Source organism: Ochotona curzoniae, unplaced genomic scaffold (genome assembly GCF_017591425.1).
Source record: "Ochotona curzoniae isolate NIBS_2020 unplaced genomic scaffold, NIBS_Ocur_1.0 contig_2599, whole genome shotgun sequence".
NCBI classification, from domain to species: Eukaryota; Metazoa; Chordata; class Mammalia; order Lagomorpha; family Ochotonidae; genus Ochotona; species Ochotona curzoniae.
In genome coordinates, this window is record NW_024465520.1 from 15,248,167 (window position 1) to 15,275,473 (window position 27,307).

The following is a 27,307-nucleotide window of genomic DNA, read 5'->3' on the forward strand; positions in this document are numbered from 1 at the left end:
TTATTATTATTCTCTACGAGCTTGCACTGTTTTTTAGATTATGTTTTGATCATCCAACCAGTGCGTCATTCCTCAGAATTGATCTTGAAACTCTGCCAGACTGATCCCTTGAGGGTGTTTCTGCGTCCTATCTTCATCCCTCTCCCCTTTTCTCCCCCAGGAGCTTCTCGGCACTTGACGTAGCCCATAAGCTATATAAATTGATTTATATCAAGATTATTATTGTGTTGCATGGTGCAATGTGTTTTTCCAGTATTTCATGTATGTGTGTGGTTTGTGTATTGAAATCGCAGGTTCCTTGTGATGGGAGACTTATTCTCTCCAAAGTGTCAAGTCTGATGAGCTTTACTCAGCAGACAGTCACTGAATTAGAGTCGGCTGACAGACAGGTTTCCGCTTTAAGCTTGTTGTGAAGCATTTAGCTGCTCTTCAAATATACTTTCGTACCTCACTGCCAATTTCTGTAATAAGCATCACTTGTTTATTAAATAACATGCCACCATAATTAGGAAATAGCCTTTTAGCCTAATGACTAGTATCAACATCCTACTTGCTAGGTTCCCAGAATTTAGATTCTTAATCATTCTGATTTTTGTTTAAATCTATTGAGACTATGCTAGCTCTTCATTGTCTTTCAGACTGGTTAGTGTGGGTGACATAAATGTGTATAAACTCATAAAGCTATACATGAACTCATAAGCTTCAGTTTATCTTTTTCATTTCGGCTGTTACAGAAATTCACCAATTTTCAGGTATAAGCAGAGGAAACCTGTGACCTTTCTTCTACTTTCTTCCCAGAGGCTTCTCTGTAGAGTATGTTCATGTTCAGGAACTTCCTCATCAGTTCTGATAAACAGAGGCCTGGACACCGTGAGGGAATGAGCGAGCTCACCACGAGGCACCCTGAACACAGGCGTGCAGTTCTGCAGTAGTGTTTCCTTGTGCCTCCTGCAAGGGTCTCTAGTGGAACCAAGCTGGAAGAAAAATGCAGCAATAAAGGCAAAATTGAAGAATCTAAAAAGATTATGGATGGGGCCATTAAATGTACACCTTTATGCATAAATTCCACGTTTGGAAATACGAATCATCATTTGGATTTGAACTGTTTGCTTTTCTAAAATAATAGCATCCGTAATCATTAAAGACAGCCATAGTTTCATCTGTCAGGATAAAATCAGACTCTTATTATCTGTCTGGAACCATGAAAGAAAGTTGTGTTTGCAGGCAAAAAAAAAAAAAAAACCTGTGTGCTGTGAAAAAATTTTCTCCAGAGACCATCCCAAAGTATCCAAACTCTTGCATACTGTCAACGTATTAAGCTTCTATGATACAACTCGTTAAACCAGATCCTGGGGGAACACAATGAATGATGTGTAAGATCTCTTCCTTATTTCCACCAAACTGAGAAGCAAAAATGTCCTGCCTGTGCGCGTCATTGAAAGAATGTTAGGTGTGCATAGAAATCAGTTAACTCTAGCACCCACCTTGTGATGGCCTCGTTGTTTGTCTAGTTTAACTCAGAAGTCGGTTTGTTTTTTTTTTTTTCCTGAAGATGTAGACTGATAAAAACCTTAGTTGTTTGGAAAAGGATAAAGTACAAATGCCCAAGACTGAAAATGACAATATTATTGCTTTTGGAATAATTAGGTTATGAGAACATGCAATTTAGGATTCCAGCTCTTAGTCATATTTATTATAGAATAAAGAATGGGTATGCAAACCCATACTTTCACTTTTTCATTCCATCTCAGACTTTCAGTGGAATTTTCAAAGTGTTCTTTGTATTGTCTATTGTGGAATGATTTCAATCTCAGCAATATCTTTTTGAACATAACTAATACTTGAACATATACTTGAACATAAGGCTTAACTGCCATTTGAGCACATTTAGAATGTCACCTCAGTGTAAAGGTGCTTTCCTAAAATATCTTAACAGAACCTAATACTTTATTTGGATTTTTTCTTTCTGTTCCTCTTAAGAATACTTATCCACAGAAAGAATGCTCTACGTAAGTTATGTTTCACAGATGAGTGTAAAAGTATGTCATAATATAACTCTGTTATAGTCAAGGATGGAAGCTTTGTTCAAAAAACTATTGTCATGATTTTTACTGCATCCCTTGTGCTCTGGTGTTTTTTTAATTTCATTTTCATTTCTTCTAAATAGATTCTTTTCTCTTGTTGAATTATGGCTGGCTCACGGATCGCATGGTGGCATCATTTTACACAAGAAGCTTTTGTGTTTTCTTTTCGTCACCTGTGCGTTGGTTATTCGGGGGCATGTTTTTTCAACTCCGTGACAGTATGCAAGAGTTTGGATACTTTGGGATGGTCTCTGGAGAAAAATTTTTCACAGCACGCAGTTTTTTGCCTAAATTTTTTCTGGAGGGGGCAGTTATTTGTCTTAACTTCATACCTGTTGTTGCTTTTGTTTCATGGCTTCTCATTTAAGGGGCTGTATAGTAATGGTGTAATAGAGACTATCATATCCGGATGTGAAGATACAATGCAGTATGCATCCCTACTTCCAAATCGAGTATGGACTCCCAGTAAAACTGTTGGACGTGTCTAGACAATGGGATGCCGGACTATTGGACATTGTTTGTACTGGCAATGTCGGGGCACACTTAAATAACAGACTGACGGAATCATGACTCCTTGTGAAGGACTATACTAGTGTTATGATATGGAGAAAATCAGTCGAAGGGGTGGGAATTTGGTGGTGTGGCATTTCAAACACTATGGAGTTGTACCATAAAATTCAAAAGAAAAGAAAAGTCAATTTTATTTTATGCAGTTTGTACAATCGGAGGGAAATATGCAGTGCACTTTCAATTAAATAGAGTATCAACATTTGTGTTTGTAGAACTGTTTTCTGTACCCCATGGGTGCGCCAAGGGGGAAAAAGCTAAAGACTTACATTACGCTGAGTAATAAAGTAACTGATGTTACACTTCATAAGCAAGGCAAGATTGAAAATGGTTCTTTTGGGTCTGGCACACTAGGCCTATGCCTGCAGTATCAGCTTCCCATATAGGCGTAGTTTATGTTCTGACTGCTCCACTTCTAATCCAGCTCTCTGCTTGTGACCTGGGAAGGCAGTGGAAGATGGCTCAAGTCCTTGGGCCCCTGAATTCAAATGAGAGACCGAGAAGAGGTTCTTGGTGCCTGGCTCCTGGCTTTGGATCAGCCTAGCTTTGGCCATTACAACAATTTGAGGCATGAGCCAGCAGTTGGAAAATGTTTCTCTGTCTCTCCTTCTCTTTAAATTTGCCTTTCAAATAGAAATAAATAAATCTTTTTAAAAGATCCATTCAAAAATAAAGTAAAAATGGTTATTCTGCAGTATGTCTCTTCATTTCCAGTGTCAGGAGAAAATTGTTATTAAACTCTGGAATTAAGTATATTGTGCTAATGTGCTAAGTCCATTTGCATTTTATGGAATGATTTTATTCTGCACTGCTGAATGGCAGATAAATTGAGCAATGTTTGATAGTTTAAAGTTGTAATTTCATCAGCAACTCACACACGTATCTGGAACTAAGAAGTATTATATGCTATCCTTGGCTACTTTAAGGCCTGAGATTTAATTGTACCTCGCTCCTTCCCAGTGACATCAATGTCATTGTCCTAGCAAGTTTCTTTTTCCCCCAGATGTTGCTAATGTTTGGAGCTAAAGCTGTGAGGGTTACAAAACAACATTCTGAAAATAATTTTTAAAAGTTACTTTGAAGGCTGATGTTGTAGCACAGCGGGTTAAACTGTGACCTGCAATGTTGACATCTCATAAGGGCACTGGCATCTGTGCCAGCTGCTGCACTTCTAGTCCAGCTAAACACCAGTGACAGACGCTCAGATACCCCAGAGCCACAGAGACCATGTGAGAGACCCAAGGGACGAGCTCTTGGCTTCAGCCCAGCCCAACCCAGGTTGCTGTGACCATGTGGGGAATGAACCAGCAGATGGAAGATCTGCTCCGTGAAACTCAAATAAATAAAGAAATGTTTTGAAAAAAATTACTTTGATAAGAACATTGGAACAACACAGGAAGCATGGAAAATTTATATGTATAAATATACATGTGCAATTATATGTAACTTACATAGTTATTTTTTGCAAGTCCTATCTTATATTCACCAAAGGTACTACCTCATGTAGTTACCACTTCTTGGGGATGGCACCTAGAATAATTATTTGTATGTTTTGAAGGATACAGTCTATTGTCATCAACTGTAGCCAGTCACCTTGTTGTGCAATAGATCCCTTGACATTTATTTCTACTATCTCACATAGTTACACATACAGTGACTCATCTTTCTGTCCCTTCTCACTAACTACCCCAACTGCTGATAATACCATTATACTTTATATTTATGAGGGTTTTGTTTTGTTTTGTTTTTGTTTTGTTCTGTTTAAGGCCTACGGGTGAGTGAGATCATTTTTCTGTGTCTGGCCTATTTCACTTGACATAATAACCTTCGGATCCAGTTATGCCGTCAAGAGTGAAGGGCTTTTATTCTTGTTAGGACTGATACTCTATTGCTTTTGTATGACACTTTTCCTTTATTTCATTCTTTGACAGACATTTCATATCTTAACCGGTAAGAAAGTTACTTCAGTAAACATTGAAATACAGGTATCTCTCCAGTGTACTGATATCATTTCCTTTGCATCTATACCTCTAGCTAGATTATATAGTAGTCACATCTTAAATTTTTTTGAGATGCTTCCATGTAATGACTTAATGAATTGCATTATGTATTATATTAATACATAATTATATAATGTATTAATGAATTATGAATGAGTAGTCCTTCTCACCAACAGTGTACACTGACTCTTTTCTCTACATTCTTGCCAGCATTTATCTTTCATCTTTTTGAGAATAACCATAATTCTAACTAGGAAAAAGTAATATCTTACTTTGCTTTTCATTTACATTTCCCTGTTGGTTAATTATGTTGAGCAGTTTGTCATGTTGGACAGATGTTTTCTGTAGAGAAAAGTGTATACAGGCCTTTTGCCATTTTAAAATCAAGGCTTTCTTCATTCCTTTCTCTCTTTCTCTCTCCTCTCTCTCTCTCTTTTTCTTTCTCTTTCTTTTTCCTTCCTTTTCTTTCTGCTCTTGAGTTCCTAATCTATTCTTGCTTTCAACCTCATTAGCAGATACATAACTTGCAAAGAATTTCATCCATCCTGTTTATTATGTTGACTGTTTTTTTTGTCGTGCAGTAGCTATATAGAGTAGTCATTTTTCTGCTTGTTTCTTTTTTTATAATTTCATTTTTGATAATGTTTGCATAGTTGGTGAGGGTGGGAAGAGTTAAGGACTAGGGGAGTGTGGGTGAGATCATTATTTCCAAATCTTCCGCCCTCTTCCTCCTGTATCTGGGGGAAGGGGAGAAATTAGGCAAGAAGCTGGACCCAGCCCCTCTGCCGTCTCAGTACCTGGGGATGGGGAATGGCCCAATCTAGGACCTACTCTGAGGGCAATAGTTCTGAAATGTTGTTGATCTCACTGTTCCAATGATGAGGAAATCCTTCCAAGGTCCACCTACTGATGCAGTCTACCCCAGAGTCTCCATTCACCCAGATATTTGCAGTCAACATTTGGCTGGGGTAGTTGAGCAATTGGATCTGCTCTCCTTCCTCTACTATGGTGCCAAATGTCCTCTGCAGAGCCCAGGCCCAGTGTGACACATGTACTCTATGGTCAGTCCACAGATCCTATGAGTCTTCCTATAGTTGGAGTTCTGAGTCCAGCGGTTCAGTTGGGGTTGGGGGCAGTGTGGATATCCTCAAAGAAATCTCATCTGAGGTGATCCGAGACCTGATTCTTGTGCGTGTGTGCCAGTAATTTATCCGGTTCAGTTCATCACCTATGTCAGTCTACACACACACTGGTAATTGGATTGCTGGGTCAGTTCTATCTCCATAAACAAGTGGATGCTGTGGTCCAGCCCAACCCTGCCCACCACACACTCATCCCTCACATTCAGCAGCAGGAGCTGCAGTCTAGTCAGGGCGACTCCCCAGTAACCCCCACCAAGCCTGCTCCCAATCCTGGTTCCTATGCTTGCCAGAATGTGCAGCAGGCTGGTCCAGTTTGTGCTGCATCACATTCAGCTCTCAATGGGCATTGAAACCTAGTTCAACCCATCCGACTCCACTATCCAATGCACACTCATACCAGCAGGTGCCATCATCTGTCCTGATATTCATGCTTACCAGAGGGAGTTACAGGCCATCAGAGAGGTGTCCACAGTTTCCCTAACAGACCCATTCTAAATCCCAGATCTCACACTCATCAGATGGTTCTGCAGTTTTGCCTGACATGACTTGCCCTGGTTACAGCTTTGCCAGCTTATGCTGAGGCAAAGCTCAACCAGCCTGCATTTAGTCTGTCTCATGCATGCACCAGTGGATATGGTCGGTTAGCTCAGCCTGGTTCTTGCCATAACCCAACTCACATGCAGGCCAAGAGGCATTGTATCCCTGCCTGACCTCACACTCAGTTCCAGTACTCACACTCACCAGCGGGAGCAGAGGCACAACAGGGAACTCCTCCTTCTATCCCCTAACAGACCCCCTGCAGATGGCTCTAATGTATATTGGTGGATACTGTAGCCAGCCAGTGCTGCAGAATGGCCTGGCCCAGTCTGCCCCAGTTCTAGCTCATGCTGGTGAGTTCTGTAGCCTAGCCCAGTCCAGTCTGCTCCCAGCTTGGCCTTAATGTGAACTGGCTGGTGCTGTAGCCCAACCAGGCCATCCTGTACCTCATCCTGGTTCTCTGATCTGCCATGGGTGTTATGAACTGGCCCAACTTGGCCTGCCCCAGATCTGACCCACAGTTATGCTGGCAGGTATCATAACCTGTCCTGGTCTGGGCTGCTCCCAGCCTTGGTTCTTGTACTCACCTGCAGGGACTGCATCCTGACAAGGGAGTTACCCAAGTTCTTCTATCAGGTCTCATCCCAGATCTTGCACACACTGGTGGGTCCTTGACCCACACTGACTTAGTCCACCTCCTATCCTGCAGGAACGGTGGCCATTCCCAGTAGGTCCAAACCAGTTCCGGTTCTTACTTTTGGGTGTTACAGATCAGCCACACCTGGTCCATAGCCAGATACAGCTTTCATGTGATTCAGCAGATGCCAAGACCTAGTCCAACCTCCTTACTCCCATCCTGGCACTCACGAGCACCAGTGGGTGATGGAGTCTAGCCCAGTCTGGCATACCCCAGACCCAGTCCACACCTATGCCAAGGGTTACTGCAGTCATGTCCAACCCAGAACACTGCCCCCATTCCAGCTCTCATGCTCCCACAACCCAGCCAGGGCCTCTCCTTAGCTCTCTAACCAGACCTGCTCCCAGCCACAGGTCATGTGTGTGCTAGTGGTTGCTCTGACCCAGCTCGGAATAGCCCATCCCCCGCTTGGCCTTTGCCATGGAATATTTCAGCCTGCCCTGCCCCAGCCCACCCCCAGTCCCAAACTCATTTTGGGTACTGCAGCCTCGCCCTGCCCAGATAGCTCCCATACTTGGCTCATGCAAACTGATAGGTGTGATAGCCTAGCCTGGCATGACCCACACTCCAGCCTGGTTCCTACATATGCTGGAGAGTTAAGGTTGGCTTGACTCTGCCCAGCCTGCCCCTTTCCAGAATCAACCCATACACTTCCTGAGAAGTGGAGCTACCTTTCCTGACCCAACCAACACCCAGGCCTAACTCAAGTGCTCACCAGCAGGAGCTATGCCCATCAATGGAATTTACCAAGTTCCCCCACCAGATCTCACATGTGCCAGTGGGTAGTAGGCCCTTACCTGACGTAATCTACCCGCCCCCCCTCATCCCAGGCTTTATATGAGCTGGTGGCTGTTGTGGCCCTGCCTCCCCAACACCCTACTATTGGGTATGCCTGGTAGGTGTTGCAACCTGGATTAGCCTGTCCTAGTCCCACCCCAGTTGTTGGAGTGTTGAAGGGTTCCATGCTAATGCCTAGTTCAGCCTGTCAACACCCCAGCTCCTAGCAAAGCAGCAAAAATCGCAGTTCCACGGGGGTGGGTCTACATGTCTCCCACGGAATCTGCCCCCAGACCTGGTTCTCCTGCATGCTGGTTAGTGTCATGGCCCAGCCTAACATGACCTGTACCCTGTTCGATTCTCACTGGCATGTACTGGGATCTAGCCCTGCCAGGCAGTCTCCCAGCCCTAGCTTAGTCATAGTCAGCCTTGATCTATGCTAACTAGCACAGCTGAGATTGCCCACGTGGACTGGTGCATCTGTCTGACCCATAGAAGTCCTGTAGCTTCCACCCTTCAAACTGCTTGATCTCAACCCCCTCATTTACAAGTACACTGGCCTTGTCGATGGGGATCCCACAGAGGTGATTCCTCACCTGCAACGTATTCCCTCAGCAGTCTTCCCTACCACACATCTCCTTACCCTTTTCCCTGATCAATCCACGGACCACACATGTGGGAAAATCCCCAGCTTCACTCCACTCGCCTGGACGTGAGGCCCTAGGTCTCTCCACACCCCTGCCTGCTGCATCCCTCATTCCCCACACAAGCCCACATCCTCTATGGCCCCAGGAGTGTGGGGCCAGGTCTGCACCACCGATGGGCAGTCAGCTGCATGGTGGCTGCTCCCACTATGGAGGCTGGGCCTGCAACACATTTCTGCTTTTGTTGATTATGCTTTTTAAAAGTATTGATGTATGCAATGAATATTATTTTTTTCAATCCAAGTTATTATTCTCTGTAGAGATAGAAATACTAAATGGAGACTGGTTGTGTTATGCAAATAGGAACAATTTATTTGGTATTGATGGAATAAATGCACATTGTCATGCAAATGTGGACCACCCTACAAGGTGTAATAAAGAAGTTTACCAGCCTACTAGAAGAACATTTTACAATCTGGGATTGTCTTTTTCAAAATACAAGTATTTCTTTCTACACCTATGTGTAGAAATGTGTCTACCTGATGGGAAACCACTGCATATAATTTCAGATGTTAGTAGTGGGAGTTTGTTCTACAAATAGAGTTGAAATAAAATACCTGCCCCAACACCCACACAAATCAAAAAATAAGAAAAACCAAGTTAAGTATAACATGTGAAAAAAACAAGACATTTAAGTGATGAAAAGTGTTTTTTTTTTTTTCTGGGCTAAAGGCCATTACTGTCTTTCATCTCTTCATTATTTCGCTGTAGTTCAGAGTTGCTGTGCAAGCATCAGTGAGTGGAGAACAGCAAAGCAAACTAAGGATATGGACTCCTTAGAGTGAGTGAACCCCCTGCTGAGATGAGTGCTAGAACTGTCTTCTGGATGCCAAACAAGGGCAGGTCAAGTTGACATCTCACAGAATTGCTATGCTAAGGCCTTCAGGTCACCAGAATAGCTGAAACTGAGAAGTCAGTCTGAATATCAAGCCAAACTTTTATACCTTCAAACTCAGTAGAAAACTCTCAAAGGTGTGGGATTCTCTGTGTTTGAAGATCTAACTGTCTGGCTGCAGTGGAGTCTGGAATCATAATGATAAGGACGGGCTTGCCTGGAGGGTTGAGCGGCTTTGAGCTCTCTAAGCACCTCAGGGTAAGGGACAAGTCTGACCTGAGAAGGACTAATGGGGCTCTTCCACTGTTTTATCTGCAGACTGCAGCTGAATATGTAAAATCTCGACTCCCAGAAGCTCTGAAACGGCATCTTCAGGACTACGAGAAAGACAAAGAAAACAGTGTGTTGTCCTACCAGACCATCCTTGAGCAGCAGATTCTGTCCATTGACCGAGAAATGCTGGAAAAATTGACTATCTCCTATGATGAAGCAGGTAGGCTTGGCTTCAATATGCATACACACATAGTGAAATAGTTTTTATAAGCCTTGGTTCAATTTAGTATCAGAACTTTGTCAGAGTCCTAAAAATGGCTCTTCAGGATCAATTCTCTTTACTTTTTTTGCTCTTTTTTAATTGGATTTTTTTCTGGTCTTATATCCATTGTGTACTATTGGCCTAATGTTTTATAGTCTTATCACTTCATTTTGGAATACGACTGAAAGCGTCTGCATCTAACAGTGCAAAAACTGTAATTTGGTTCAAGCATATTCTTTTTTCTTAATTTGAAATAGTTCTAAATCAGTTTTTTTTTTTGAAGTTTTAAGTTGAACTAGACTTTCTTTTCCTTAATATCACAGATGAAATCTAATTTTAAAGCTACACCAGAGATATTAGCTGTGAGGCTCCCATCGAAGGGCATTTGAAAGCAGAGTGACAGAGGGGGAGATATGCAGATATTTACATCTGTATCTATATGGAGAGAGAGAAAGTGTACTGGTTCACTCTCCAGTGGCAACAACCACTGGGTCTGGGTTAGGAGCATAATGCAGCTTTCTCTCGTGGATAGCAGGAGGCCCCAGCACCTGAGTTATCATCTGCTGCTTCTCAGAACTTAATCTCTATTCCAACATCAGGAAATTCAATTTTTATTCCCATAGTAATGTTTTTAGAATGTGTCAGTTTTCTTCATCATAATCTAAGCAGTTTTAATTCTGAAATGTTGGATAACAAAGAACAAGTATGTGTGAGTGAGTGAGTGTGTGTGTGTGTGTGTGCGAAGCTGCTTTTGCCTAACTCCTAATGTCGTTTTTCTGGCTATTTTATGGCCTGTTTTTCATCGTGCCCTTTAGCTCCTTTGTATTCCTCTCAGGCGGTTCTAGCCTGGCCCAGTACCACTCTACTCCCTCTCATTTTTCTTCCTTGCTTTGTTAATTTTCCAAGCACAGCGGCTGTTTTTGTCTCTTAGGTTAGGTGTTTGGTCTCTGTATTTGCCTTGTTTTCTTTCTTAAAGACCTATTTGTTTATTTGGAGGACCATGGTAGGGAGAGGGAATAAAGGAGAGAGAGAGGAGAGAGAAGGAGGGAGAGAGAGGAGAGAGAGAGAGAGGTCGTCCATCTGCTGCATCATTCCCCAGGTGATACAGCAAGAGTGGCCAAGACTGAAGTCAGGAGTCTACGAGTCTGTCATGATCTCCATGTGGGTGGTGAGGACCAGCCACTCAGGCCATCTCCTGCTGCCTTCCCTGGTTCATTAACAGGGAGCTTGAACCAGTGCTTTGAGCTGGTGATGACATCGCAAGCAGTTGTTAAGCCCACTGGGCACCAATACCACGCCCTGTACTGCTTTTAATATTTTTTTTCTCTTTGGAATTCTTAATTTCCTCTCATCATAATGACTTGAAGCAAGTTGGGACAGCCTTGATCAAAATAACATCTTGGAGATCATGAAACTCATAATTCTCCTCACTTCCTGCTCACCTCCATGCCCGTTTTAAGATAAGAAAATCGATGGCCATAGACTTGCCTGAAATAACCCAGTTGGTTAGTTGAAAGCTGGACCTAATTAGTAATCAAGCTATGCTTTCACCAACTGATGCAGACTTACTTGTTCAATAACATTTGTTGAATGTAGGCAATTAAAAGAAAATGGGAAGAGTGTTGAAGATATAAGGAGGCATCTGAGGCATAGAAAACATCACAGAAAATGCTTGAGGAATATAGATGTATGTACTATGACCAAGCTAATAAAGTGAGTCTGAGATGGAAAGCCAAGTAGTAGTGAAGGCGGCTCAGGTTTTTCCTGGCCTTTCTTACCATGGACAAATTGGAAATGTGGAGAAAAGAAAGGACACACTCCAGTGCATGTGGGGGACAAAAGTGAGTCCTAAGCAGAGGGTAAACACCAGCCACAGCCTCCACCCCATGTGGGATCCCTTTCCGCTCTGCTGCTCTTGAGCAACTGCTGATCTGCAGAGGTGCACTTGATGTAACCTAAGGGTAAATCCTTTGGCACAAAATCAATCTATTGGTGAACTCTACAGCCTGAAACAGTAGGAGTAAATACAGGATTGAGAATTATAGGCTCTGAGTTTCCCTAAAGCTTAATGCAAATTAACCTATTAGAACATCTATTTCTTTATCTATAAAGTTAGAGTAATAACTCACAGCATTATTATGATAATAAGATATGGCATCTTTGGGGGAGTTCTTTGAAGTCATATTGCAGAGGCCAGTAGCACAGCAAGTTAAGCTGCTGCTTCTTTGATGGTGTCCTATATCAGAATGCTGGTTCAAGTCCCAGCTGCTTTGTTATCCATCCTGCTCCTTGCTATTGTGCTTGGGAAAGCAGCAAAGGGTGACCCAAGTATTTGGTCCCTAATGCCTGTATCAGAGGCTACAGATTTTGTTCCTGGCTGGTGGCTTCAACATGGTCCTGTCCCGGTCCTTGCGGCTATTTGGGGAGTGAACCAGAAAGTAGAGAATTTCTATCTCGCTCCCACACTCTCTCCTTCCCTCCCTTAGCCCTTCCTTCCTTCCAACTCTCCCTCTCTTTCTCACATAGCCTACCTTTCAAAGAAATGAATAAAATCTTCTACAATCAATTATCCAATTGATAATTTTTGCCAATAATAGAAATGCAAACATAATTTGTTTTTTCTTTCAATTTGTTGTAAAGTGCTCGTAGTGTTTGGAAAGGCAGAGGACAGTTTAAAGCTCCTGAAGGTCATTCTTCCCAAGAGTTAGGCACCCGGTTCAGTCCCGCGCTCTCGGTGTAGCAGAAGTTGCCTTTGCTCATCCCTGCATGGGTGATGCTGATGGCAGAGTTGTTCGGGGCAGTTGTGTGGGCAGGTACATTGTGTTGTAAAATCAGATGGTCATCACGTGGTTCCACATAACACATATACTAGGTGATTTCTATGAAAGGAAGAGCAGAAAGTAACGTTAGTATTTAACAGAGAATACCTCATCATGATATATGGGATTAGGACAGGACATTGCTGTTATTGGTGTAACTTCCATAGAAACATCCTTATCAAGACAGCATTTGTTTCAGTATTGTTTGCTCAGCTCTTTCCCTTGCAAGTCCAGTTTGCCTCTCTCACTTTTCTAGTTCACTGTTCAGTTTAGGAAGTTAGTTGTTAAATGATATCCTGGTCTCAAGAGAGGTTGATTTGTCTTTAACACTCACTCACTGATAAATTATCCCGAGTGACTTAATAACAGTTACCACCATCTGTGGCTTCTAAAACTTCTTGAAAAAATGAAAAATGAATCCTTAGACATTTATCTAAAAGTCTTGGCTTGGAATACTTTCTCTCTCATGTCTTTTTTTTTTTTTAAATATATGTCTTATTTTTTATTGGAAAGGCAGATATACAGGAGGAGATACAGAGGGAAAGGTCTTCTGTCCACTGATTCACTCACCAAGTGGCCACAATGGATGGCCAGACCTGAGCTAAGCTAATCCAAAGCCAGGAGCCAGAAGCTTCTTCTGGGTCTCCCACACAGGTGCAGGGTCCCAAGGCTTTGGGCCGTCTTCAACTGCTTTTCCAGGCCACAACCAGGGAGCTTTTTTGTTTGTTTTAAAGATTTATTTTATTTTTATTGTAAAGTCAGATATACAGAGAGGAGGAGAGACAGAGAGGAAGATCTTCCGTCCGACATTTCACTCCCCAAGTGACCGCAGCGGCCGGTGCTGTGCCGATCTGAAGCCAGGAGCCAGGAACTTCTTCCAGGTCTTGCATGTGAGTTCAGGGTCTCAAAGCTTTGGACCATCCTCAACTGCTTTTGTTAGATCCAAAATATCCCTGAACTACGGACAGACAAGCTCCACAACAATGCAAAAGCAAAGAAAGTTTATTGCTAGCTCGAGCTAGAATCCATGTCTCATCCATCGCAGTGGAGTCTTGACAAGGACCCCGCTTGTCTCTTACAAACCATTTTATCCCCTCTTAGTCACGTACAACATGTCTCTAGCAAGCTGTGTAGTCCTTATCTTGGTCACGTATAGTTCGTATTTGTGTAGGTCACATTCCTGTGCAACCTGTACTAGTTCAGACCACATTCCACTTGCGGATTTGCAGATGCCCTTGACCGGCCCGTCTCCAAGGTCGCTGCCCCCTGCCCACTCCATCACTCTGGGGAAAATGGAACTTTGAAGTGAAGTGAAACTTAGGCCTACTCCCCAACCTTAGGCCCATCATGGTGTCAGTCCTGTTCTTTATGCAGCAAAGCCAAGCAGCGTTACAGAGGCCAAATATAGCAGCTGTGCTAACAGTTAAGAAACTCCCTTATCACTACTCAGCATTCTTGTATTCCTGCTACTGTTATATGTTTAACTAGTCTCAACTCTAGACATTAATTTACTATTATCCCTAATAACCTTTTAACACTACTGTTGTTACGTGTAAATCCCTGCCACCCAGCCTTACACCCCCAATTCCACATTCCCCACTTTTCTGTTTTATACATGAGAAATCTTTCTCATCAGCTTCTGCTGAAGGGGAGCGTTGAGGAACAGCAGCAGGGCTCAATCCCAAGGTTCCTGAGAGAAGGTAGAAGTCCTCTGGCCTGGACTACCACCTGGTGCTGCAAGGGTTTTCTTTGCTGAAGTCATTTGTTCTAAGTCCTAGGAGTTTCAGGAAAAAATCTAGCCTTGAACATAAAGCACAGTACTGAAAACATTCTGTTGTAAGACCTACTAGTTACATTGTAGATGGCAAAAGATTTAAACTAGTTTTCATTTACAATAACCCACCAGTTTACAGTATTCTGACAAGATTATGTGTTAAGGCAGAGGCAAACAATCTACTAATTTATAGTCTAACAAGCCATGTACTCACAATTGAAGAACACAAGAATCTTTAAGTAGTTGAGCAGAGAAATTTCAATTAATTTGCCAAGTGAGGAAGGTACGAAGTCTGCTTCAGAGTAAAGAGGGAGATGGTAAACATCCCTGTAGGGGACTAGCAGGTCACGTAGAGCTAACTCTAGCCAGTTAGACTACTGGTTGTAGAAGTAGGGCAGCTGGGACCCCAGGAGCCAGAGCTGAGCCGATCTGAAGGCAGAAGCTTCTTCAGGGTCTTCAGAAAGGCTTATTATATCCTATGTGTTGTGTAGACCTGTGTTCAAGTCCATTCTGACTGAATAACAAAATATCAACAACTGCAGGGCCTATGAATCCCAGAGGTTGAGGTCTCACAGCTCTGGAGGCTGGCGCTCCCGGATCCAGGTGCCAGGTCCTGTTGATGAAGAATTGCTTAAAAACCCCAGAAGCTGAGGTCTCACGGCACTGGAGGCTGGCACTCCCGGATGCAGGCGCCAGGACAGGTTGATGAGGACCTGCTTCCTCTGTGACCTCACGTGGCCCAAGAGGTTGGGGGGAACCTCCCTGAAGTCTGTTTTACAAGGGCACAGATCCCATCTTGAAGGCTCTGCTCTTATGACCTATGCTGCTTACGAAGACCCTGCCTCCTAATACTACTATCATTGTGAATGAGGTTTCAGTGTATAAATGTGGCACATGGGATGTGGAAGAGGGAACACAAATTCTTAGACCCTAAAATAAAGATTTTATAAATATTTTTTTCTTCCAAATGGTTTGTTTTTAGGTTTGACAACTGTAGGACTAAAGACATTGTGTGATGTCACTGAAAGAATCTGAAAGTAAGAGACCTATGTTCTGTCTCTTGCTTTGCTGTCAGCCAGATATCTGACCTTGAGTATGTCACCAAACATTCCTAAGGTACATTTGTCTGTAAAGTGAATATAAAAATAGGTGCCCTCCCATTCTGAAATGATGCTTCGGTCCCTTGACAGCGGAACACGCAAGCGGCTGTGGTCCCTGCCAGACTGCACGGAGCCAGGCAGTTGCTGCTCGCTCTCTCCCCTGTCTCCTCCCTCTCTCTGCACACAGCCCACACAATCTGGACCTGATATCATCACTCAGCTTTCCTGGCATCTGCACATGTGTATGCTCAGGCATACTTTGATTAGTGGGATGAGGAATGAGACGATATGAGTCAAGCAAAGTAGTTCTGTGCTGTCCTTCATGCATAGCATTAAGATAGCTTAGATCCTTATTAGCATTGATTAATGCTAAGCAAAATCCAGAGTAAGGCATAAGGTATGATTTGCATTTGATGTATTAATATTTTTATTTGATTGAAGTATGAGTTCATACATATTTCAATAGATTAGGCTTAGCACAAAGAAGTTTCCAAGGAAAACGGTGACATGATTTGAGAAGAGATCAAAATTACATTTCCCATTGTCTCAGAGGGCATTGTGATTGTAAATACATGTGATTTGTCAGAGTAGACTGAAGTTAAAGGTCTGTCTTTCCCTCTTGGTAATGCTGCCTTTCAAAAAAACCAAATCTTTAAAAAAGAAGAAGACATTTGAGAAGAGGCAATCTATCCTTGCATTGTTTATTTTTGTGCAGAAATAGATGTGATGTTAATGTAGTCTCTCATTATATTCTTGATTCTTTTTAAAGTTGAGTGTTAACAGATAACTTACATATCCCTTTGTTAAGAATAAAGTAGTACGGGTTGTAATGCCTTGTGTGTGAACGTTTTCTGAAGCAAGTAGGCGCAGCTATCTTTGAGTGATATTCTTTGCTTTGTCACAGACTGCTTTTCTCTGCTTGTAGTGGGTAGAGTGCCCCATGGTAGCATCCACCCACGGTGGTTCCCTAACTTGCTGGGTTGATTTCCTGCTTCTCAGATCAGTGACAGCATTATTTCTCAGAGTTCAGAAGAAACTCATAAAGCTTTCCAATGAACACGTATTTCTTCTGCATAGAAAAAGTACTTAGAAACAGGGAGTGAACTAGATAGCACAGGTGAGGAAATGGGTCTTGTTTTACTGTGTTCTTTTGAGCAGCGGTTAAAGCTAGGACCTGCAGATCCATTTATGGATACCAGGTGGTCACTTACAGAAACAGTAGCATTCATTCTTCAGCCTTTGCTCTGTGAGTTGTCGTGTAGCTCTGTGTTAGAGATTCTTGCGAGCTGAGCCCAAGCACTGCTTCCTGCCATGAAGACACACCAAGCGTTTTAGTGTACTTCTGGGGAAAGCACCCAGAGGGATAGCCTAGTGGCTAAAGTCCTTGCCTTGCATGTGCCAGGATCCCATACAGGTGCCAGTTCATGTCCTAGCTGTTTCACTTCCCATCCAGTTCCCTGCCTGTGGCCTAGACAGTAGTGAAGGTTGACCCAAAGCCTTGGGACCCTGCACCCACGTGGGAGACCTGGAAGAGGCTTCAGGCTCCTGGCTTCAGATTGGCTCATCTCTGATCACAAATTAAGTTTCAGTGATACAACTTGGGGGGGTCAGTGAATCTTCGGACGGAAGATCTTTCTGTATCTGCTCTCTGAATATTTACTTCTCAATAAAAATAAAATCTTTAAAAAAAAGGTGGGAAAATTGCAAAGTAGCTGGAGTGTTACTTCCTATTGAGCAGCTTTAAAAATGAATGGTATCTGAAAGTTACATCTTGATTTTAATTGAGCCATTCGTGTCATGGTTATCAGTGACTTCAGAAAGTCATTTACTGTCATGGGGAAAAACTGAGCACGTGTCTATAAACCAAACTCGGTACAAACTGTGATTGCTTAGAACCTTGCAGGTTTTCTAAGAAAAAGGCTTTGCAGGAAGTTCTCCACTCTGACAAGTAGAGTGAATTTCTCAGTGTGCTTCCTGAATCGATCCTATGAGGCAAAAGTGACACTAAGTTTTCCTTACTTTAAATCTTTCATCAAGACCCATTTCTGGGCTCAAAATATATTCTATGAAATCACTGAGACCTTCTATGAAACCTATGAAACCTTCTGAATTTCTACGAAATTCTGTGAACCTGTGAAACCTTCTGAATTTCTGTGAAATATTAAATCATTTGTCCATATTGAGGCTAATGCAAATACATTTTAGAATTTTTTTAAGCATCGCAAAAGATATACATGCACACACAGAGGGAGAGAGGAAGAGAAGGAGAGAGAGGGGGAGAGAGAGAGGATAATTGTATCACTAAAACCTAATTTGCTTATAGTCAGTCATTTTTCTCTGCTGAATTCTAGTTTTATGACAAATTTTGCATTTGTTCCATTTAATGCTGAAGTATAATCTTATCTCTCCAGGTTCTTATTAACTATGCACAAGAGTGGTTTGTAATGGCTGCAGTATTCTTATTGAGTAGATATGCCACAGTTCCCATTCCTGCTACCTCTGTTTAGTTTCTTGGGTTTGATTTTTGGTTTTTAGCCTAGTCTATTATTTTTATCCATGTTTCAGTTTTCTTCACCACATAGGACACCTGAATTTTTAAGGTCTGTTTCTTATTTATAAAAGCAGGAGAATGACAGTATTATTGACAAAAAGACAATAATGACTTTGTAGCGTAGCCAATTATTGGCCATGTAACTGTGGGGAGACAGATATAAAATCAGTAACGGGAAATGTGCTGATAAACTGAGAACTTCTCTCTGGCCAGTAATGGCAGTCTATTAAGCTGATTTGAATTTCATTATAAGTCTTCCACTCATGGGTTTTAAAAACCAAATTATCTTGTGGTGGTGAGGAACAGTGTCTAAACACGTGACTTGCGATCCTCAACATAGGAATCCCTGTGCCGGGGCAGGGCATGTCCCCACACAGTGGTTCACAGCCCTGGGGCAGGGTTGTGGGCTCTTGTGGCCACTGACCTTTCTGTGAGGCCTTTAGTTGTAAAATCAGGGCATTCGCTTGGGTATTAAGGCTCTCATGGTTTCACCAGTATACAATTCCTTCTTCAACTGGTGCCATACTCATTGGCTTCCTGGTTTATTCACCTTGTAAGCACAGCATAGGCACCTGTGAGGTAGGCATGGTGCCTAACACCAAAATTCCAGACAGATTGTGTTTGTGTGTCTGCGTGGGTGTGCGTACCTGTCTGTGTGTGTAGTTGGTGGTGGGAAGGGACAGATGATAAAGGCATATGAATTAACTACAGTGGATTTGCTGCCAGAGGGGACAGTAGATGTGCTGAAGAGAGGAAACTAGGTTTGCAATTGGGAGCTCCTGAATGAATCATGAAATCCATAAGCCTCCTGAAGTGGTCATCTTGAACTTTAATTATCTTACATTAGTATATTATTGGCATTTTCTGTTTCTTATGACAGCTGAAAAATAGAAAAAATTATAATTCAGACTGAATCTTAAAACATGTTGTGATATATATATTTCCACCTTCAGAATGGATGGCCTCATCTCCACTCTGAAAATATACCGATCCAAGTTTTACAGTGGGCACAATAAAGTCTTTTAAAGAACTTTGCTGAGAATATTGGAAGGCACAAGCTTTAACACTGAAATTTAGAATCAGAGAGTGATGAAAACATGGCAACTAGAGCTGTGTTTATCTTACTAATCAAGTTGTCTTTGTCACGAGGGAAATAACCTTACTACCTGTCTCTGAAATAGTAGTTGATTACAAGGACTGAAAAAATAGTGTGCTCTTCAAAGAGAATAATTGTACCAGGTGGTCACAATTTAGATGCATTGGCCAGCCCGAGACAGGATTTCAATGCTATCTATATATCTTCTTTTCTTTACTGTCGGAATTTTTGTAATCAGGATTCTGTGGCTCTTGTTGGAATGCTTGTAATAAATCTTAATGAGATCTAAATTAATGGTAAGACCTTCAGTTTATAGGGAAAAGTTAGATTGCTTTTTAAAGTGCCAGGGTTTCTAATATGCCATGGCTCTCCACTTGCAGTAGTGAAAGATGAGCAAAAAGCAGCCTTTCGTTAAATTTCAGACTCTGAAGATCTAAAATCAGAGGAGGCAGACCAGGCAACTGCCAGAATGCCATTTTGCAAGATGTAAAGTTCAGTTTGGAGGATCTACTAGCCACTTGCAACTCTGGCAAAATGCCTCCCGAAAAGTACTATTTTCAAATTACCTTCCAGTGTCCCATTCTCTGTGTATCTGTTTCTTTCTTTAATTAATTCCCTTGTGTTAAGAATGTATGACTCAGGCCGTTTTTGAGGTGGCTGATTTCATAATGTTTCTGTAGCACAAAACCTTTAGAAGTTCTGGAAGTGGAACAAGCACCATCCATTCAACACAAACTTTTGCTGTGCACCAATTTTGGGCTGGGTGCTGAGAAGTAGGGAATGACAGAGGAGTTATTTCCTCCTTCATTTTGATTAATTCCTTTTTCCTGCTAATCTTTGGAATATAGTTTCATTCTTTTTAATGGCTGAGTTGTATTCCATGGAGTAAAGCTAACACAGTTTCTTTATGCATTCCTCTTTCAGCAGGCTTCTGGGTTGTTTCCTTACACAGTCATGGACTGTGCCGTTATAAATACTAGGTTGCAGACCTCCTTCTTATATGCAGATTTCATTTCATTTCACTCTTGTGGAACCTTTCAGTAAGTTAAAGCAGGAACTAGGCATCACAGCCAGCCACCATGGCACTGCAGAGCAAAAGCTGAAGAACATCAGAGGTAAAATCCGCTGTTGCTGTGCAGTGTGTGCCTGGGTTCCAGGGCCCCCGCCATCAGGTGTTTCCCAGCCATGATGCCTTGGACTAACCCTAGTCCCTGAGTCGTAGGCAAAGCTGGCCTCACTGCAGAAAAAATAAAACAAGATCACTGAAAGAAAACAGGATTCATGCCAACAAGCCAGTGGTGACTTGGCAGAGTCTTATTTCTGTTCCTGTGGGTCACGTCTGCTTCACTCCTGAGTTTACTCTTCCTTTGCCCAACAGTTACCTGGCTTGCTGCTTTCCAGGCCTTCCAGTCAGATGCTCTCTCTCCTGAACTGCTGGTAGTGGGAGCAGTGTAGCATGGTGAGAAAAGCCCGACTGACTTCAGGATAGAGCCTGCGGCAGGATGCTGCTGAGGCATTTGATGAGGATTAAAGAGAAATGTCAAAGAGAACAACAGATGCAGTAGACACTGGCCACGTGGCCTCTCTGTTACTGTCTTTGACGTCTCCCAGTTTAGCATGTAGTTTGTGTTGTATACAGTGGAACTTTTCCAAGCCCTTTTCGTGGAGGGGAGGGTTACCGATATTGTGTTTCGCATAAACGAGCTTCTGCTCTTGACAGAAACCAGCAAAATGCTCTCCTGCCTTCACCAGCCTCTACTTCCCTTTCTTGTTCTGCCCTAGATGGAGAAACCGTTTCTTAATTCATGAAGTTTGCATGGGTTTTTTTGGTAACCTTTTCTGATGCTATGTATTACTTAATCTATTGACAAATCAACCCAAAACTTCACAGCTGCATGTACACAATCTCGGGGGGTCAAGCTGTCAGCCAGGGAAACTGTCGTTGAGGATGAGTGAAGCTCTGAGTTCTGCTTCCAGGCTGGCTCCTGTGGCTTTGCTAGGAAGCTTTTCCTGTCTACTGGGCTACTTGCTGTAGGACTTTGCTCTAAGATCTAAGATCTAGGACAAAGAGCAAGGGAGCATGCAGATCGGGGGCTGGCATACCCTGATTTCTGCCACGTGCTGTTGTGTGGACAGATTGACCATCACCTGCAGTGGGAGAGACTAGCAGGTGTGCTTACAGCTGGTCATCACTGAGGCCTGTGGAGACTGGCTGCCACAGGCTGCGTTGCAGAAATCGTTAGTGTGACTCTGCAGACCCCTTCCCCTCCCTCAGGATTCCATCCCCTTTCCTCTCATTTCCTGATCACCTCCTGCATCCCTCTCCCCTTAAGCCCAAAGCTGGAGTGTTCAATCCCACATCCAGCAACTGGAAGACTAGGATTGTTAAGTCTCAGAATCTTTTCTTTATTGTGATTATTATTTATATAAAATCAGTAGAGTTCACATATCTCATGATAATGATTTAGGTGCATAAGGGTCCTCCCTACCCTCCTCTCTTTCTCACTTTCTCACTTTCTACCCTCCCCCTTGTTTTTGCCTAGATTATTATAATAGAGTCTTCATTTGCTTCATAATAACAAGCTAAACTTTCTAATATCTAAAGATATCATGATGTAGCAAGTAGAGGAAAAAGAAAATGCTAAACAAATAAAATGAAATGAGATACAAATCCTACTATTACTCAGGACAGACACAAGCTGCAAACAGCACTTGCTTCCCATTATGCTAATCCCACTTATGGAGATTTTGTGTGTGTGTGTGTGTGCTTTATGTCTTAGTTGTCACAGATCAGAGAGAACATATGGTATTGGTCTTTCTTTTGGTAACTGGCTTATTTTACTAAGCATATACTTTCTAGTTGTACCCATTTAGTTGCAAAAGATAAGATTTCATTCTTTGATATGACTGAGTAGTATTCCATAATGTACATGCACCACATTTTCTTTTATCCGGTCATCAGTTTATGAGCATCTAGGTTGGTTCCATGTCTTAACTATTGTGAGTTGCACTGCTGTAAGCATGGGGTTATTAAACATGAAGTCTCAGTATCCTTTGCAATAATTGTTACCTAAACTCCATTTGGACAGTGCCAATGCCTCCATATGTCAGCTTATATTCTGAATATCACTTCTGATTCCTCCTCTCATGGCAGTAGCACTTCCTGGAGCTCGTAACACAGTGCTGGGTACCATTATCACAGCAGTTTCCTGACTGCCTCAGGTTCTAGGTGTTGCTCTTCAAATGATGTTGAAGTCTGTCTCCCTCTCTCCTCCCTCCCCAATTTTCTTCCTTTTACTACATTCTAAAATGTATAAACTTTTAATCTTTTTTTTAAAAAAAGATTTATTTATTTTTATTGGAAAGGCAGAGAGAAAGGTCTTCCATCCACTGGTTCACTCTGCAAATGGCTGCAATGGCTGGAGTTTAACTACTCTGAAGCCAGGAGCCTCTTCTCCGTCTCCCTCATGGGTGTAGGGTAGTTAAGACCTGGGCCTTCCTTCTCTACTTTCCTAAACACAAGCAGGGAGCTGGATTGGAAGTGGAGCAGCCAGGACATGAACAGGCATCCATATGGAATGCTGGCACATAGCAGATAAGGATGAACCTGCCAGGCCATGGCAGCCCCCTGAACCTTTCATCTTAAGTTTCTTCATGGCTTGTTCTGCCTCTGAGTCTTAGGAGGGATGAGTAAAGTAGATAAGTTGTTTTTGTATCTGTCTTTCAGCATCTGCCCCAGCGGCAGCTCTCAGTAGCAGGTTCCTATCCTTCATTGCTTGTCAGCTCCCTATTTTCTCATGTAGAGAAGGCACGAAGATGAGGAAGTCACTGAATGTCTTGTCTGTCTCTTCCACTTACTACAGCATGAAATTTCTTTTATCTGAGGTCACGTCCTCGTCTGCCAACTCTCCATCTTGTTGTTCCCAAAGAAAATGACAATAACAGGTGTATCTGTTGCTGTGTCATGGTTAATGGAAAGGAATGTGACTGAACTAGTAAGCAGCCTTCTTTCATTTTCTGAGACCTTCTTTTTAAGCAGCTATTTTGAGGAAACTTTTTTGATTTGAGTGGTAGGTTGTTCTTTAAAATTTTTTTTTTAAATTTATATAGAAAGAACAAACTTCAAATATTTCATCTATGTAGTTTTAAAAGCCTAGTTATGCTCCAACCCTTCCGTCTCACGCTTTTTCTCTTTCTTATTTTTCTTTGAATTTTTATAATGACACACATTTAATTTACTATATAATCACAGACTTAACCCTCCACTGAATAAAAACTTTAATGAGGAATAAGAAGAAAAAACGTTCTTCCTCAAGAGGAACGGGCCGTAAATGATAATCAAGTCTTAAAATGGCAATTTGGTTATATACATTTCATGTTTTGTTCTCTATATTCTTTATTGCACATCAGGGAAGCCATTTTATATTTTTTCTAAGATTCATGTATTTTTATTGGAAAGTCAGATATACAGAGAGGAGAAGAGACAAAGAGAAAGATCTTTCATCCACTGGTTCACTCCCGAAGTAGTCGCAGTGGCCAGAGCTGAGCTGATCTGAAGCCAGGAGGCAGAAGTCTCCTCCAGGTCTTCCCACGTGGGTACAGGGTCTCAAGGTTTTGGGTTATCCTTGTCTGCTTTCCCAGGCCACAAGCAGGGAGCTGGATGGAAACATGGCTGCTGGGATACGAACCGGTGCCCCTACACGATCCTTGCACATGCAAGGCAAGGACTTTAGCCACCAGGCTATCATGCCAGGCCCAGGGAAAACATTTTTTATTTGTCTTTTAGGGACCAGTTTATTTCATTAAGCATAATGGTTTCTGATTGCATCCATTTGATTGTGAAAAACAGTATTTCATTCTTTTTTTTACATCTGAGAAAATATTGGCTTTGAAAGAATCAAGAGACTTTTTAACCTACTTCTGGTTATTTACTTATGTTTTTACTTGAGAGAGAGAGATGCAGACTCTCTTCTGCTAGACTGCTAGTGCAGGCAGTGGTGGGCTGGGCCAGGTGAAGCCAGGAGCCAGGAATCCAGTCCAGGTCTCCTCCGCCATGGGAGCTGCCCCAGTGGCCCAGCAGCAGCGGCATTAGCAGGGAGCCGGAATCAGGAGCCGGAGCTAGAGTCGACCAGGTGCTCTGATGTCAGTCACTGATGTCCTCGCCAGCATCTTAACTGCTAGGCTGGACATCTGTCCTCTTCCATTTTTATTTTTCTTTTGAAGATTTAGGTTTTTTTTTTTTACTTGAAAGATATAGTTGTCCTGGTTTTGTGGAGGGGAGGAGTGGGGAGAATGCAGAGAGAGAGAGAGAGATCTTTCATCTGATGGATCACTTCCCCAATGGCCACAACAGCTGGATCTGTCAGGCAGATGCCAGAAGGCAGAATTTTTTTCCAGATTCCAGGTCTTTCCACATGGATGCAGAAACCCAAGCACTTGGGCCATCTTCCACTGCCTTCCCAGGGGCTTTAGCAGGGAAACGGATCAGAAATGGAGCAACTGGGATTCAAATCAGTGCCTAAATGGGATAACTGCTTTGCAAGTGGGATGCCGACCCTTTTACTTCTCCTTGTAAATTGCTTTCTAATCTGTAAGAGAGTCAATCTGAGATTAAGGATTAAGGAACTGGAGAAAATGGAAAGCTTCTCACAGAATTAGAGATACAATTTGATTCTTGCACTCAAGACTTAGCTTGTGAAAAGTATTGGACCACATAGACAGTGTGCATGAACACACACACACACACACACACAGAGCCAAATTTGTCTTCCAGTCTGCAATTGTAGTTATTTTTTAAAATCACACCTGAATGTATTATGGACTTAGTATAATTACATTTGCAAATAAAATGCAGGAAGGTCTAGGGCTCACAGTACAGCGAGGCATGCTAATTTTCCTGTTTTGCTGTAATGTCAGTAATTTCAGGTCTCTTCAGTTGACTCTGCCTCCTTGTAAATCCTCTCCTGGAGGGAAAATCAGTAATTCACAACCACACGGGTGGCGACTCTAAAAATACTTGTCTGTTGGCAGGATTTGGGCAACTGTGTGTGTGTGTGTGTGTGTGTGTTTAATATGAAAGCCTTATGAAACGAAATGAGGTCAAGCATGACAGATGTGATCAGATCCCCTTCTGAGCTGTAAATGCTCAAGCTGCCTGCAGCTGTGGACATCTTTAATGGATACTTGCCAGTCATACTGAGTTTATGGTGTTCTCTGAATTTCCTGCATCTCTAGGCACGATGGCATTCTGTGGGTTGGCAGTCAGCACACTGCTCACTGCTGGCCGCTGGGTCCTGCTGACTAGAATTCCAAGAGAAGGTCTGTTTTAAATGGTCTGCCTTTTTTCCTTCAGGACTTGCTTTGTAATTGCCCACAATAATAAAATTATGCATTGTATGGCACTGGTTCTCTTCCCTGGGTGATTTCCGCCCCCACCCTCCCAGAACATTTGGCAATGTCTGAATAGTGTAACTGAGGAAGGAGAGTGGGCATGAAGAGGTGTTGCCAAATATTGGGTAGTGTCCCATTATGAGATGCAAATGCATTTTTAATGTGTGTATATATTCTCAAAAGCAAGTACTTAGCATCTAAGAAATGGAGGTCTGGCATGATGGCTCACTGACTAATCTGTCTGCAAGTACTGATACCTCACGTGGGTTTCAGTTCATGTCCAAGCTGTTCCACTTCCTGTGCTGCTTCCTGCTTATTGTCTGGGAAGGCAGTGGAGGATGCCCCCAAAGCCTTGGGACCCTGCTGGCTCCCATGTGGGAGACCCAGAAGAAGCTCCTGGCTCTAAGAAGCTCCTGGCTCCTGGCTTCACTTTGGCTCAGCTCCGGCCATTGTGGCAATTTGGGAAGTGAACCTGCAGATGGAAGATCTTTCTCTTTCTCCTTCTCTCTGGAAATCTATGTTTCTAGTAAAAATAAATCATTTTTAAAAAAATTAAAAACAGTAAAACTGAGAAAAGGCTATTTCTCACTGCCATGTTGGAAGCTTGTTTCCCCTTGACTTGGTTTTTATTAAAAATGTATTTCATATGTAGAGTGTAACAGCATCATGATCCTTCCACCCCACCCGGCCTCCCACGCTCACTCCTGCTCGTCTTTTTGGCAACAGAAATTATTTTCTGGTAGATTCAGTCAGTGAAGTTCTCTCAAGTAACATTCGGGATATTTCATCATTGGTGACTTGTTTTTCCTGAAGGTTTAAGTATTTATGTTATTACTTGCTTACTTATATTGATAAGATATATGCAGAATGAACACATCCTTTCTGAGAGTACGTGGTTATTTCAAAAAGTTTGTGTAAAATGGAATTGGAAGATCATTTTATTTTGCTACACAAGTTTTTTTGAAATTGGTGCAGATTCCTATTTTATTCAAGGCTTTGCTCTTTCACGCTTTGCTTATTCTTTCCATCTCACCAAAAATCAAATCTTGAAATTCATGGAAAGTCACTCTAACTCTATTTAGGTAAATATTCTCCCATTATATTAGTATGTAATTTTCTAAAGATTTATTTATTGATTGAAAGGTAAAGTCAGTGGAAGAAACAAAGAGACAGATGTTACTTCTTATGGTTCAGTCTACGCATGCAACAGCATGGGGTAGTCCAGGTCAGATGAATACCAGAAGCCAGAAACTTAATCAGGGTCTCCCACATGTTGGCCCTTCATCTGCTGCCTCCCAGGCACATCAGCAGGAAGCTGGATCACAAGCATGGAGTAGGTGGGATTTGAACCAAGCACTTCAGTGTCATGTGTGACTGCCCAAGGAGTGGTTTAATATGCTGCAGCACATAGCACCTACTCCTCTGACTTTTTATTCTATTTAGATAACTATGCTGATGATACAGATTCTCAGGGAATCCCCTCAAAATTATAGATGCAGGTCAAAGCTTTTGACAGGGTCTATTGAGCAATTCTAAGCAATGTGCTTTATAGGAAAAACCACTTCGTTTATTAAAACCAGCACATGCCTGCCTAGAAAACAGTGAAGCAATCTTCTTCCCCATTTGTCTCAAAGCTTCTGTGGAGATCAAGTTGCCGAAGAGGCTAGAAAGCACTCAGCTTCTCTGAAGAACGCAGAGC

At 42.4% G+C, this 27,307-nt stretch overlaps 1 protein-coding gene across 1 annotated transcript in view; it reads left to right on the forward strand.

Moving 5' to 3' along the window:
• The window catches only part of PPM1L (protein phosphatase, Mg2+/Mn2+ dependent 1L), a 277,823-nt gene that overhangs the window by 193,188 nt on the left and 57,328 nt on the right, over positions 1 to 27,307 (forward strand). The window contains exon 2 of the mRNA XM_040974890.1: positions 9,662 to 9,836. Within this exon, the coding sequence (XP_040830824.1) occupies positions 9,662 to 9,836 (175 nt within the window). The remainder of the gene's footprint in view (positions 1 to 9,661; positions 9,837 to 27,307) is intronic.